Below are 15,471 nucleotides of genomic sequence, written 5' to 3'. Positions count from 1 at the left end.
TCATAGCAAGACAAAAATTTGAAGAAAACAGGCTCATATGGCAGCAAGAGGATTATGACCAAATTCAGTGGGAATCTTCACTTTGAGTTCTGTTGAAAGTCACTCAGAAAAAATTTTCAGCTCCGAGGATGCCATTGAAGGGAAGATTAGATCCTCAGAGCGAGAATTTTTGGAAAAATTGTATTTTTATTTCGTTCTAACCCTTACCCAATCTATTTTAGGGAAAATGGTCCAGTTCCAAAAAATAGTATGTGAGTTTCGTTGTCAGTAGATAATGATGCCAATTTCTTGGTCATTATTGTCGATTTCAAAAAATTTAAAGTAGTAGAGAGCTTAGAAAATTTGTTGGGTTTTTTGAAATTAAGAATAATGACCTAAAAATTGACACCAATACATTTCAAACCATTTATCAAGTAAGTACCTATTTGAGAAAAAAATCAAAATATGTAGGTTACAAATTTACCCGAAAATGAGCGATTGATTTTTGAATTTTTAATCGTGCAATAATGCCCCAAGATGGGTCTTGGATTTTATAGTAATAGCCTGTATGGACGCTGAATCTCAAAAACTATATTTTGGAACCATATTAATTTTCCAAAGCAGGTTGAGTAGAGGCTAGAGCGAAAAAATCGCAATTTTTCAAAAATACCCTGAGGCCCATCCAAAACCCAAAATTTTTTCTGAATGACTTTAAATTCAAAATGAAGGTCATCTTTAAATTTGGTAAAAACAGTCAGACATTATTATTATTTTTTTTTTGTGATCCTCCCAAATGTTCATCTCAACTTTCCCAACATCTGGCAAAGAACGTCTCATATGACATCAATTTTGTGATGAAACTTGCTACAAGGACGCTTGCACCCTCCCTTTCCCTCTTCGATACCAAAATTTGAATTTTTTAAAATGTAGTGTTATTGAAACATTATTCTTATGCATAAAACAGAACAAATAGACACTGAATAGTGCAAAATGTTTGAAAATTGACCACGAAGATGGAATAAAACGAATAGGTATGTACTTCTTATCATAGAACTTTTGACATGGATGTGTTTCTTGGGCCGGGGGTCAACTTGGAGGAAAAATTCAGTTGACTTTCTGACATTATCTCAGACTTTTGAAAAATTGTAAGAAAATCAATCGACTTGTTCGAATATTCAAGGAAAAAAATACAATGATTATCTGACATTAGTATGCCACATTTTTTGAAAAATCTCAATAAATTTTTGACATTGTGTCAGACTTTTGAAAATTTAGAAAAAATTCTCGTAAATTGGACAGACATATCAATAACGTTTAGAGACCAGACAAGAATATATACGACATTGAAAGGTCAGACAGAAAGGTCAGTGGCCTTAAGAAACCAGACAAGCAGACATCTGACCTTGGAAAGCCATAAGGTATATATTCCAACAGATCAATGACCTTGAAAGATCAGACAGGCAGACAGACAACATTGAGAGGCTAGACAGATAGGTCAATGACCTTCAGTGGCAAGACAAGTAATCAGGCGACCTTAGGAGGCCTAGCAGACGGGTCAATAACCTTAAGAAGCCATGCCGGCAAGTAGACGACCTTGGGAAGTCATACTGATGGGTCAATGACCTTAAGAGATCAAACAAGCAGACAGACAACCTTGAGAGGCTAGACAGGCAAGTCAGCGACCTTAAAAAGAGAGGCAGGCACACGACCTTGAGAGGCCCAACAAACAAGGTAATGACCTTGAAGGGCCAGCCGACCTTAAGAGGCCATACAGACGGATCAATGACCTTAGAAAGCCAGCCATAACAGGGATATACAACTGTGTGAAGCCATACTGATGCAGACAGACATCCTTGAGAGGCAACGCAGTTGGGTAAATGACCTTAAGAATTCAAACAGGTGGGCAGATGACCTAAAGAGGCCAGATAGACGAGTCAATGACCTTGGAAGCCAGACATGACAGGGATATACAACCTTGTGAAGCCATACTGATGCAGACAGACATCCTTGAGAGGCCACGCAGGTGGGTAAATGACCTTAATAATTCATATAGGTGGGCAGATGACCTTAAGAGACCAGACAGACGAGTCAATGACCTTAAGAGGCCAGACATGACAGGGATATACAACCTCGTGAAGCCATAACTGATGCAGACAGACATCCTTGAGAGGCCACGCAGGTGGGTAAATGACCTTAAGAAGTCAGACAAGCAAGCATCGATGACCTTAGGAAGCTATGCTGACGGGTCAATGACCTTAAAATATCAGACAGACAACCTTTGAGCGACTGGATAGACTGGTCAATGACCTTCAGAAGCTGGGCAGGCATACAGAAGAGCATAAGAAGCTAATCAGGCAGGTCAGTGACCTTGAGAAAAATGTATTCAAGACTGTTCAAATTTCGTCCAACTTTTAAGAAATTATAAAAAATTGCAATTTTTGGAGGAATTCTTGAAATTATATCAGATTTTTAAAAGCTTTTGAAAAAAATGAGTAGGTACTTAATAATTTCTAACATTTTAATATCATATACAGGGTGTCCCAACTTCGAACGGAAAGCCGGCGTGTGGTGATAGTACTCGGCGAGACGAACAAAACTCGTTATGTACACAAGTAGTCTATCTTGTGAATTGAAGGAGCCAGGTGCTCCGCAAAACTACAAATTCGCTAATTTTGAAAGGTTCATCAAAAATAAGGAAATGTTTAAATCATTCAAACGATGCCCAAAACCCATAGTACTCGAGTGGACAAACAGAAAATATTATTATGACAAATTGCCTATCTTCGAAATTGAAGGGGCAAACTTGATTCAAAATTTTCAAATTTGACTTGGCCTAGATTTTGAAAATTTTGAATTTTCAAATCGTGTTTGCGCCTTCAATTTTGAAGATAGACAATTTGTCATAATAACTTTTTTTGTTTGTCCACTCGAGTACTATGGGTTATTGAAGTCATTTCATTGATGCAGACATTTTCTTACTATCCGTGAATTTAAGATGTTACACCATTTTTGGGCAAAAATTGACCAATTTTGAAAAATTTGCCAAAAATGAGAAAACGTTTGGATCATTTAAGTCACTCCAGTAACTCATAGCATTTGAGTAGACGTACAAAAAAAGTTATTATGACAAATTGTCTATCTTAAAATTTGAAGGCGCAAACACGATTTGAAAATTCAAAATTTTAAAAGTTGACTTGCCCTAGATTTTGAAAATTTTGAATTTTCAAATCGTGTTTGCCCCTTCAATTTCGAAGATAGGCAATTGGTCATAATAACATTTTCTGTTTGTCCACTCGAGTACTATGGGTTTTGGGCATCGTTTGAATGATTCAAACATTTTCCTATTTTTGATGAACCTTTCAATATTAGTGAATTTCTAGTTTTGCGGAGCACGTGGCTCCTTCAATTCACAAGATAGACTACTTGTGTACATAATGAATTTTGTTTGTCTCGCCGAGTACTGTCACCACACGTCAGCTTGCCGATAGAAGTAGGGACACCCTGTATGTCGAAGTTTCTCTAGTCTTTTGCCTGACTTTTAAGAAAGTGGAAAAAATCCTGATGAATTCTCAAAATTTACAATTAAATAGGTACCTAATTCAGTAATTCTTGACATGTAATGAAGTGAAAAACATATTCATGATTTGACATTTTCCCTGCAGAGGATACTTTACGTCCATTTTTCCACTCAAGACTCGGAAAAAAATATCTTAAAAAGTCACATTTACATACATCTTTCCACATTGTTGATTTCCAACAACCCGTAGTCAACACACCCATAAAAACGCCATAGAAATCAAAATCCACATCATTGTTACAAACTTGCAGAAAGGCCAATTTTGGCATAAACTCTCGTATCTAATTAACCACGAGCAACCAGTTTCACTCAACATGAGATGAAGATGCTGACAAGGGCCACTGGCCAGGCATATTTACAACGTTGAAATTTCGTCGCTTTTTCTATTCAATTTCAATGGCAAAATTTGACGACATGAGGTAAGCGCTTCAAAATAGCGCAGTATACAATCAACAAACGTCGAGAAATACCGGCAGCCTGGCATATAATTCATTCGTTTCGTGGGAGAGAGATTCATTCACTAATAAACTGCCTAATTTTACATTCATTTCAAACGAGAACGTAGGTATAGTAAGTACTTACATTTTAGTAGACTAATGGAATGTGACTTCATGAATATGTAAAAAAAAGAAGTAATATATTTTGATTTTTTTTTTCGTTACTTGGGCTAAGTTCGTCTGAGAGCACATGACAAAAATGATACATGACATCTTATTCTTCTAAATTGAATTCGTTAAGCAAAAAAAAAAAACATTTATGCTATTTTTAATTCACTTTTTTTTTCAATTAAAAAAATTTCGAATGCAAATTTATATTCCATTACCCCGCCTTCTCCACCATGGAAAACCACTCCGTCAAAACTTATTAGCGAAAAATTCGCATTTCGCCGCATTTTAAAGGGCACCAGATCGTTTTAATTTTTCATCTGGTACTTTAGAGTGTGAGTGTAATACGCCCAACGACAAAATGATAAACATCTAAAAAAAAAACACGACGCATGAATCAAAATCACACCGACTAAGCCGCGAGTTCCCATAACATACAAAATCGAGCGTATTATCCCGGCGCTAATAAAATTTACGCTAGAAAATTACCCAAATTTTACGACACATGTGGTCTCAGTGCCAACAGTAAAACTACAAAGTGCACTTGCAATTCTCTTCGGCAAACGAAACGATTCATTAAAACCAGAGTTTTAAATCCGATGACATTTTTCACCACAGTGATTACCCAATTTTTTTTGGCAAAATTGCCACGAGAGGTTGGACAGATGGTAACCACGAAGAAAGGGTGTGATTGTACGTGAAATATCGCATATCGAAGCCCTGCAGCTGATAAAAGCGAGAAAAGATGGAAAGAAAAACTAGTCGGTGGATTAAGAAGAAGGTTTTGTGAAAGATGAAACCGCAGCACAATATATGTAGATGTACAACGGGTGGAAAAAAAATATTAAGATAGAGTTTGGTCGAGTTTATAGCCATTTATCAATTGGAATAATGAGATTGACTCATTGTCTAGCGCCTTTCTTGCCTGTTGTGCCTCGCGAAAGAAATATTTTCGAGGAAATGTGCTGCTATAAAGCAGGAAATTTACATATATTTCTAGCAGTAGCGCCCAAATACGTACATTGTTACCGTTTATTGCTCTCCGATGCTTTGGTGTAGGGCATATTTTTATACATCCGTATACGTTATAAGAATTTTTTTAATGATTTATGGATTTTATACCTTTATCGTAGGTACGATTTATCCGAAAAAATATAGATTGCATTGGGGTAAGTTTTATAGCTAGGTAGGTATAATTTAGGAACCCCTTCAATAAATGTAACTATACTAAGTATTTCAATACAATATACCTTGGATCTGGATCATTGCCCATTATACAATATTCATGTATCTAAGCATCTCTCTACATACGACAACGTTTATTAAAACATGGGCAATTATAATAAAAGCTACAGAATTAAATAATCTTCACACAAAAATTTACTTTGAAAAGATCGCAAACAGTATCTCATTATTCCAGACGATGAGACCGACTCGATTCAAGTGAACTTGAATGAAAAAAAATAATAATAATAAAAGCTGATACTCGAGATAATAAAAAAAAAACATTCGCTGGAAGCTATTTGTAGGTATTTTACTACTGGATAGAAAAATAATCGCCACGATGACTGGGTAAATTAGGCGTTAAAAATAATACTCGTGTTTTGGTGCAATTTTTTTGTCATTTTTTAAGTACTCGTAAGTATGTAGGTATTCAAAGCAGGCGTTAATGTGTGAAATTTTGGGTGGTATTTTCGAAGAAGTGGGCAACAATGAGAGACGAATGACGAGTGAAAAGCATGGCACGTTTGGCTAATGCATAAATCATGAGTGGTAAGCACCATAATTAAAGAAATTCTGCATTAAAATATGCAGTCGTAAAATTTTTCACGATTTACATTGCATTCCTGGTTCCTATATTTAGGTTAAGTGTGCAATTTTGGACTGAAAGAAGAATGCAAGGGGGTAAATTGGGTCAAAAAAAGGAGGATTTGAAGGGTCCGACATTCGATCAAAGCTCATCTGACCTAATCAAAAAATGCTGATCAGACCCAATCAAATTCAATCTGATCAAAACTGTGATCTGATTAGATCTGGTCAAATCAAATTGTACGTATCTAAGGGATTTTATAGCCTGATCTGATTTAACCTAATGTGATCAGAGAGGCTTGGTTGAACCTGATTATATCCTATAATGGGAAACCTGATCGGATCTGATCAGATTTCGCACCTCGGGAGTAATAAGGTCACATCTCAAAAAAGTGAAATTTTACAGGAGAGTGATTTTCTTTTTTTTAAAAACTTGATTCATTATTTTTATCAACTTATAATTAATTGTGAGGAATGAATAGCACCTCATTTTAAAGATCTGGTATCCTACCTTCATTTAGCATAAGAACACTTTGAAAAATAAAATCTTAAAGAGGAAATATTTCAATGTTTGGAAAACATTTTGAGTTAGAACCTTTCATTAAAATTGATGTGGAGGCGAAAGGAAGCGTCCAAAAAAAATTTCATGAGAACAATGTTGTAGAGAATTGAATTTCCAATCGACATGATGTCGTTAGTTTTTTTCTAGAGTGCTTAGTTTTTGACTTTTTCTCAAAAAACTAAAATTTCATGATATGTGCAAATTCATTTTTCTGAAAAGTGTTCGATTTAAAAAAATTTTTCCATTTGGTACAAACCAATAAAAAATGCACTCCTTGTGACTATTTCTAACTGACAAACATTCAAAACAATCAAAACTGTTTGTTAACACTTTGTATGTACAAAATTTGCTCAAAAAAGGTGGAGTTTTTTGAGATGTCACCTTATAACTCCAAACAACTTGCAATGTTGTTGGGATTTTGAGTTAGGCCATTTGGGTTTTTTACATGATCTAGATAATGTACCCAACTCAAAGTGTTATTTCTAGTTGAGGGGGCTCATACAAGTCCCAAAAATGCAAAAACATCAAAATCAATTTTTTTTGAGATGTGACCTTATTACTCCCGAGGTGCGATTTGATCAGATTGGTAAAATCAACATGGATTTAGATTCAATCCAATCTGATCAAACCTGATCTGATCATATCTGAAGAGATCTAATCGTATAAAAATTCTGATCTGATAATCAAATGCAATTTGAAATCCTCAAGAAAATTGAAAACTCCCTGCAGGCTCCAAAATGACCTAAAAATAGTAAATTTCGAACAGAACACACCACTAAACCTAACTTCAAGCGCTGACTTTCATTTCTTGATTTTTGGATAATTTTTGAAAATTCATACCTATTTGGCTGTTTCTCAATGAAAAAAAAAATCAGAATTTGATCACATTGAGACAGAAAGCTGAAGTTCGGTTCGAACTGCAACTTCAACCTCCCCAATGGATCGTCCAAGATTTCGAGCTATTTTAAAGCTTTCCTTAGATTTTAAAATTTTACAGTTCTTTCTTTTAAAAAAAAGTTGGTCAAGTAATTAAGTGTATTGAAAATTTGATTTAAAGAATGATGAGTAGAAAAGAAACAAATTTTATAAATTTGTGCTCAGATTGATCGGAGCACTCATAACACTTTTTCAAAACTGGAAAATCTAAAAAATCCACTCGAAGATTTAGGATAACTCAAAACATTAAAACCATCACCAATCGATTTGGGAGGTTGAAAATGGCGTACAAACTGAATTTCACCTTTTTTACGTTGGCATATTTGTGAATGAGAATTTCGAATTTTTCCTTCTTTTTTTTTTCAAAAACAATCCGTAAAGATTATTTTGGATTTGATTGGATCTGAAAATTTTTGCCTGGAAATGGATTGAAATGATCAAAAAGATTCTAAGTACGAATTCATAAATGCTGAATTACATTTTAACCGTTTTAGTGGTATTTTGTGAAAAATCTAAAAACCCGATGAGAGCTCTAAAATGGCTTAAAACCATCACCGATCGATTCGAGAGGTCAAAAATAGAGAATAAACCAAAATTTTATCTTTCTACCACAATTTGATCAAATTTCGAGATTTTCAAAAAAAAAAAAAAACAGGAGCAAAAAATAGGAATTTACAAAAATTTGCCAAAAATCTTAAAATTAAATTCATTTCTCGAAATTTAGTCTGGCCCCATTCTCAATTGAAATGTTTCCTTATTTTACAATGAAAGTATATTCACAGTACATAGGTCAAAATTTCAAAAAAATCATTCAAAAATTCACTAATAAAAGTATAAATTGAAAACGAAAAATGAGTGATTATCCCATTTGAAGGGACTGGGGGGGCGATGAAAACCAAAAAAGCCAAAAATTTTACCACAGAATTTTTCTGCAGAGACCAATTTTTAGCACGTAACTTTTAAATTTTAGCCGAGAGTTCATTTCCCCTCCTCCTTCTCCTCCCCTTCTTCCTTCTCCTCCCCGTCCTCCTTTTTCACCTCCTCCTCTTCTTCCAACCTATAACTATGCTCTTTAAATGTGCCATTTTTTTAGTGCTAAGTACAGATAGGCAACCTGCAGGACTTCTTCTATTTGAATTGCCATTTTTTTCGAATTTCTGAGTGGATTATTTTTTTTATGTGAAGAGGGGTTTGCCAAAAAAAACAAAAATGGTCACAAACATCTAATTTTAAATACATTTGTGATGAGCAGACATGCCTTAAACGCCTGTGGTGGTTCTAATGTAATTTACTCTAGGGTGGTTATTATTAGAATAACCAGTTTGTAGGTGAGGGTACAAGGTTACGTGAGAAATACCGCGATCCTGGGTCTGGACCAGGATCGCGAAGATTACCTTCTTCACTACCTTACTAGATCTCGAGCTCTCGGTAATGTAGTCACTGTTGGTCATTTTAGCCCTTGTGGCTCTATGCATTTTTATTAATTCAATAATTACCCGCTTGTTCTGTTAAATTTGTGTATATTAACAATATTCGCGGTATGTTTCGAATCGAACGTCGTGTCTAATCGGTATCTTGGTATGCCTCCTATTTGTCGACCATAGGAGAGCATACTTGTGTCAAAGTGTATTCAGAGATTTTATTCATAATCATCGCTGGGCCTAGTATTGGTGAGCCCCGGAAGAGATGATTAACGTGAACAGTTGGGTAAGGTGTTGAAACACGCTCCAAACGATCATCATTTTAATTATAATTATATCGTAATTAAATGATAGAAATGACTCAATGTAGCGGAGCATTTGCATTGCACCTACCTGCATTGAGCTATGAACGAATTAGATGTTAAGGAATAGATTACTCTAATTCTGCTCATGTAACTATCGTTAGACCAGGATTCGTCCTGAGGTGAAAGCTTAATATACTTAACGTAAATCTAGGTCTATTCACCTGTTTATGATTACTACATTAATTATCCTTACGATAATTAATGTTTTATTAAATGCACAACTTATTAGGTTATTTTATTGGTATTTAAAACATCAATAAATTGGTTTAAAACGTTGTCTCGTAAGTTATTTATAAATTATATGTGATTGCTTTTAGTGTGTAAGATAGAAAATGTAATACTAGTTGCATAGTGGTATGCAACTAGGCATAGGTAAATTCTCACCCCTTAGGAAAATATTTCAATAATCCTCTCTACATCAAATTATATAACACAGACTACCTATCCCAATTATTATATTCCTTATCTTTACACATGATGAAGGATAAACTCATAAATCCAGGGTTGCTCATGTTCAAGGACTCAAGGTTCATCTCAAGCCATTCAGAAAAAAATTAATCAATTTGAATATCTAATAATTTCTGTATTTTTTCTCAAATTAGGTATTAGTACAGGAATTTTAGATGATATGGGAAGATTTATTCGGACTAAATCCTACAAAAGGTTTTTTTGCGGGATACTGTAGTGGAAGGGGTCCTATTTAACATACTAAAAGTCCCACCCCGTACCCCGCGTGCGTCGCGTGCTAGAGCGTGAAAAGTGTCCCGCCGCGGCGTTTTTTGCGATTTTCTCGCGAGGGTTTGATTTTACGTCGAAAATGGCTTTATTTTTGTGTTCTACGTCAAATTTCCGATCTATTGATATATCAACTGCCTTTCTACCCCCAAGGGGGGTGGGACCAGAACCATTCAAATGAGAGGGGTTTTCTAAAAAAAACAAAAAAGCTATCGGCGCATATGGGGGATGAAATGGTCCCGGAGAGTGTTCGAGTTGATACCAGCATGGAAGGTGGGTACCATCGAGAAACTTCCGCGTGAAAAATTTCAGATCCACGCCCCCTCCCCTTTTTGGGGAGCCCCCCTTTTCTGTAATTTCAATAACACTTTTCTCAGCCCCATTTCAACCGATTTTGAAAATTTTTCAGTATGTTATGTATATCCTTAGTAAGTATCCCCACAAAAATTTTCAACCCCCTCCCCTCATATTTACCCCTCAAAATGGCGTTTTTTTATATTTTTTATGCCTATTAACAATCTATATTGCGAGGTAAAATTTTGGAAACACGTTTTTTGGATGTATTTTCGGCCCCCAAACATCATATACTGTTTTAGAAATTTTTGCTTTGGTGCGCCGGGGTGAAAAATTAGATGAATGTGTTTTAAGGGGGTAGGGGGTGAAATGGGAATTTTGAAAAAAATAACTATTAACGAGTAGGGTATCGTTTTCATATGATTCGATACCGCTGAGAACGAATATGACTTCAGATTTTCTGCTACGCTCACCTAGCCCCCTCCAGAGCCCCCCAGCCCCCCTCAATTTTCACTATTTTGGAAATAAAGTTATTTTGATGAAATTGGTGTCGTTTTCATATGATTCGATACCACCGAGCACGAATATGACTTCGAATTTTCTGCTACACTCTCCTAACCCACTCCAGAGTCCCTCAGCCCCCTCAATTTTCACTGTTTTGGAAATAAAGTTATTTTGGTGTCGTATTTATATGATTCGATGTTTCTGAGCACGAATATGGCTTCACATTTTCTGCTGCACTCACCTAGCTCTCTCCACAGCCCTCAGCCCGACCTCAATTTTCACTATCTTTAAAATAGTTACATCAGAGTGAAGTTTTTCAAGGTCACACTCACTAGAAGGATGTTACAATTAAATGAAACCTGTAGAATAAGTGTATATATTATATAATAATGAAATCAAAAAAATTCCAAGTTACATTAATCTCAATATTTAAAATTTTAGGCATCGGCGACGAGTTTTAGTTTTTGTCTGTAGTTCTACAACGTTGTCTTCTTCTTCACTATCTTCGTCTTCTGTCATAGGAGAAGCGGCGTTAAGGCATGCTTCCCCTAAACAATTGGTACAAATTACGATTTTTGGGAGTTTAAATTGCGTTTTTTTCAAAAACATGATAAGAACCATTCTTATAGGAAATTATATGAGAACATTTTTTGAATAACAACTTTGTCGAAAAACGCGATATTTCGCGAGATAATCAAAATATGAAAATGACTTTATTTCCAAAATAATGAAAATTGAGGGGGCTGAGGGGCTCTGGAGTGGGCTAGGAGAGTGTAGCAGAAAATTCGAAGTCATATTCGTGCTCGGTGGTATCGAATCATATGAAAACGACACCAATTTCATCAAAATAACTTCATTTCCAAAATAGTGAAAATTGAGGGGGGCTGAGGGGCTCTGGAGGGGTCTAGGTGAGTGTAGCAGAAAATCTGAAGTCATATTCGTTCTCAGCGGTATCGAATCATATGAAAACGACACCCTACTCGTTAATAGTTATTTTTTTCAAAATTCCCATTTCACCCCCTACCCCCCTAAAACACATTCATCCAATTTTTCACCACGGCGCACCAAAGCAAAAATTTCTAAAACAGTATATGATGTTTGGGGGCCGAAAATACATCCAAAAAACGTGTTTCCAAAATTTTACCTCGCAATATTGATTGTTAATAGGCATAAAAAATATAAAAAAACGCCATTTTGAGGGGTAAATATGAGGGGAGGGGGTTGAAAATTTTTGTGGGGATACTTACTAAGGATATACATAACATACTGAAAAATTTTCAAAATCGGTTGAAATGGGGCTGAGAAAAGTGTTATTGAAATTTCAGAAAAGGGGGGCTCCCCAAAAAGGGGAGGGGGCGTGGATCTGAAATTTTTCACGCGGAAGTTTCTCGATGGTACCCACCTTCCATGCTGGTATCAACTCGAACACTCTCCGGGACCATTTCATCCCCCATATGCGCCGATAGCTTTTTTGTTTTTTTTAGAAAACCCCTCTCATTTGAATGGTTCTGGTCCCACCCCCCTTGGGGGTAGAAGGGCAGTTGATATATCAATAGATCGGAAATTTGACGTAGAACACAAAAATAAAGCCATTTTCGACGTAAAATCAAACCCTCGCGAGAAAATCGCAAAAAACGCCGCGGCGGGACACTTTTCACGCTCTAGCACGCGACGCACGCGGGGTACGGGGTGGGACTTTTAGTATGTTAAATAGGACCCCTTCCACTACAGTATCCCGCAAAAAAACCTTTTGTAGGATTTAGTCCGAATAAAAAATTTAAAATGACTGTACTATATCTCAAAAACAAAGCCTTCACATCTTTCAAATGATTTTTTTTGTCAAACCCTGGGGTAGTTTTTTAAAAATCATTAGCCTATTTGTGACAAAAAAAAAATATGAAAAAGGTCTCAATTGTTGATCATGATCAGGTTTGATCAATTTCAGCTGCGCTTTTCAACACTTAAATCATTTGAAAAACAAAATCCTAGAAATATAACTGAAAAAAAAACAATTGTTGATAAAATATGTATAAGGCTCCACAATTTTTTTTCTCTTTGTTTTTTCTTCGTAAAATCCGTAGTTTTTCTCCACTATAATTTTTTTGTGTTCAAAAGTATGATTTTTCTATCATTAAAAAAATAATTTCTGGAGGAAAGAACAAGAACGCCACGAAAATATATAGGTAGTCCAGCTTCCTTATTTTTCTTTTTTCTTTTCATTTTTTTTTCAAATTAAAAAATGAACAAAAATAATTTTTATTCTAAAACATCATTTAAAAAAAAATAACTAAAAAAATTACTTATTTAAAAAAAACTTCGAAGTATCGTATTATAATTAATGGTTTTCTGATGGTTAAAAAAGTGAAAAAAAAATCTTTCTGATTTTTCATCAAGCAGTCACGCATTTGAGGAAAAGTAAAGAGTAAATTTTCTGTTTTTAAAATGGGTTTATTTGAACTAAAACGTTTAATAAAACAAAAACGAGAGACGAAAATATCACAAACCCATCAATCCAAAAAAAAATCCTCCTCTCCACCACGAAGAAAAACGTCTCACGATACCCATTTAAAAAAAAATATCCACCCACGAAGAAATTCGCACGTTTCTTTCACCTGGTGAAAAAAAAATTCTATAGAAAAATTTGCTCGCGAGGTCTACGAGCTGAATAAGCACCTCGTTAAACATTCCCGAACGACTTACAGCACAGCCAGTACTGCCAGTAGGTTTCTTTATACTAAACTTGACGACCTAAGGAGAAATATCGTACTATACACAGACACCGACATCCACATCAAGTTCAGTAAGCTATTCATACGTATAGGTATAGGTCTAGGTAGAGGCAAGACAAGTAAAACACATTGTGGAGAAATATGCATAGATAGGTAGAGGTACTCTACACGCCGCCTTACACAGAGTTCCAGTACACATGAGGAGTCTATACAGAGCGAAGGATTAAGAAGAATTTGAATACACACGAGAGATTGTTCTGTGAAAGGAAAAGGTTTTTTTTTTCATTTCTCAACACGGTTTTGTAAGTCCAAAATTTCATCGAGCATTGTAGCACGTCGACACAGGTTCGGTTAAAATATGACTACAACTACTATACTGGTGTATTATTATAATTTGCGAAAGCTCACGAAGCTTCTGGTTAAACCTCTGGAGGATATTTTCGAATAATTTCGACGCTATTGTGAGGTAGGTGGTATTGATTTTTTTCTCTCTTTTTTTGTGAATTTGTGTAGTACTTGAAAAAAAAAAATTGTTGTAAATTGAATCTAAAATGTGAAATTTTTAAGAAGTGGAGGGGGAGGGGTGTGAGGGTTACCAGAATTAATTTTTTTGACTCGGAGTAGATTAGCAGGTACCATGGTGTTATTTTTATTGAATGTGTATGAATTGAAAATTTGTTTTTTGGCTTGACTTGTGGCAACACTGATTTGCAAAATTTGGAATGAATTTTATTGGTCTACATTCACGTGAGGGTTTTTCTCACGTGAATGATTCATCTAATTGTAGAAAAAAATTTTTAATTTTGATCAATTTTTTTTAATTCTTCGATCTTATAAGATAAAATAAGTATGCAATAAAATGATAGAAAAAAATTGAAAATTTTTTCAATTTTTCTCACAATCGAGTTCAAAAATCTGAAAATAACTTCCTTACCTGACAAATCCACGCAAACGAGCCATCCTATTAAAATTCGAGCAACACTTTCACCAACACATTCACATCCACATTTAAGGGGTTTAAAAAAAATCACCACTACGAAACTTTCTCGAACCACTCTTAGCACTACTTCATCTCCGGTGAAAAAAAAACTTCGCAACACAGTCACATGGTTAACGCCGCAGAGATAGGAAAAAACACGTTAAAAAAATAACACGACGATAAACCCGCGTCGAAAATCTCGTTATGAATTTCATTAAAATAATTATTAACGAGTTTACACGAGTAAATAAAATCAAATCGCGAATCCACGAGGGTAAACTGTTCGGTTAATTAGTTAAAATACGGAAATTTAGAAACGCGCCAAGAGCCGACCGAGAAATATGCGATGAAGCCGGCAAATAAAAAGACACGAGAAGTCTCGTCGCGTTACCGGCTTTTCTCAATAACACTTCGGCGGCTGGTTGTCTTCGAATTCTGCCGCTGAAATTGTACAGAAACGAGCAACAGCTATACGTATCTTTGTAGACAGATCACCATAAGTCAATGTCTTTCAACACTCGAGGATTCTGTTTAGATTCGGGCGAATTACGAAAAATATTAATTTTTTCGATTCTTATCATCGGTATTGTGAAAAAAAAATCTGGGGAAAAAATTCACCTTAGGGTGTACACAATGACGACGACGATGAAGATGATCCGGAATCGTGAAATTTTTCAAGTGAGGTACTTAATTCGTCGTCGTGACTTCGGAGGCTCGTGATTTATGAGATAATATTCCATAAACCAAAGATGCACGTATAAACTTTCGTTATTCGAATTATGTACGTTTGAATAGGTAAGAACGAGTTACTAGATACTATACGAACTTGTTGATTTTTTAAATAGGTACGAACGAGTGAAATTTTTAGTATTTTTACGTCTACATTACTCGAGTTGATAAATATTACGTTTTAAATAGGGCTAATATCATCGTGTTGTATAATTTTTAGCTAAACTGTTCTAAATCAGTAACACTT

General features: G+C 35.3%; 1 protein-coding gene across 4 annotated transcripts in view; it reads right to left on the bottom strand.

Moving 5' to 3' along the window:
- LOC135839787 (collagen alpha-1(XVIII) chain-like) overlaps window positions 1-14,925 on the bottom strand; it is a 318,681-nt gene extending 303,756 nt beyond the window's left edge. For 2 of the 4 annotated variants that reach the window (XM_065355987.1, XM_065355989.1), the window contains exon 1: window positions 14,451-14,925. In XM_065355987.1, coding sequence (XP_065212059.1) covers window positions 14,451-14,476 — 26 coding nt within the window. In that variant the 5' untranslated portion in view covers window positions 14,477-14,925. The remainder of the gene's footprint in view (window positions 1-14,450) is intronic. The other 2 variants (XM_065355988.1, XM_065355990.1) reach the window with 1 other exon arrangement.
- Between the last annotated feature and the right edge of the window lie 546 nt (window positions 14,926-15,471).

Source organism: Planococcus citri, chromosome 3 (assembly GCF_950023065.1).
Source record: "Planococcus citri chromosome 3, ihPlaCitr1.1, whole genome shotgun sequence".
Taxonomy (NCBI): Eukaryota; Metazoa; Arthropoda; class Insecta; order Hemiptera; family Pseudococcidae; genus Planococcus; species Planococcus citri.
Note: the sequence above shows the minus strand (reverse complement) of the source record. Positions and strands in the feature narration are given on the sequence as shown.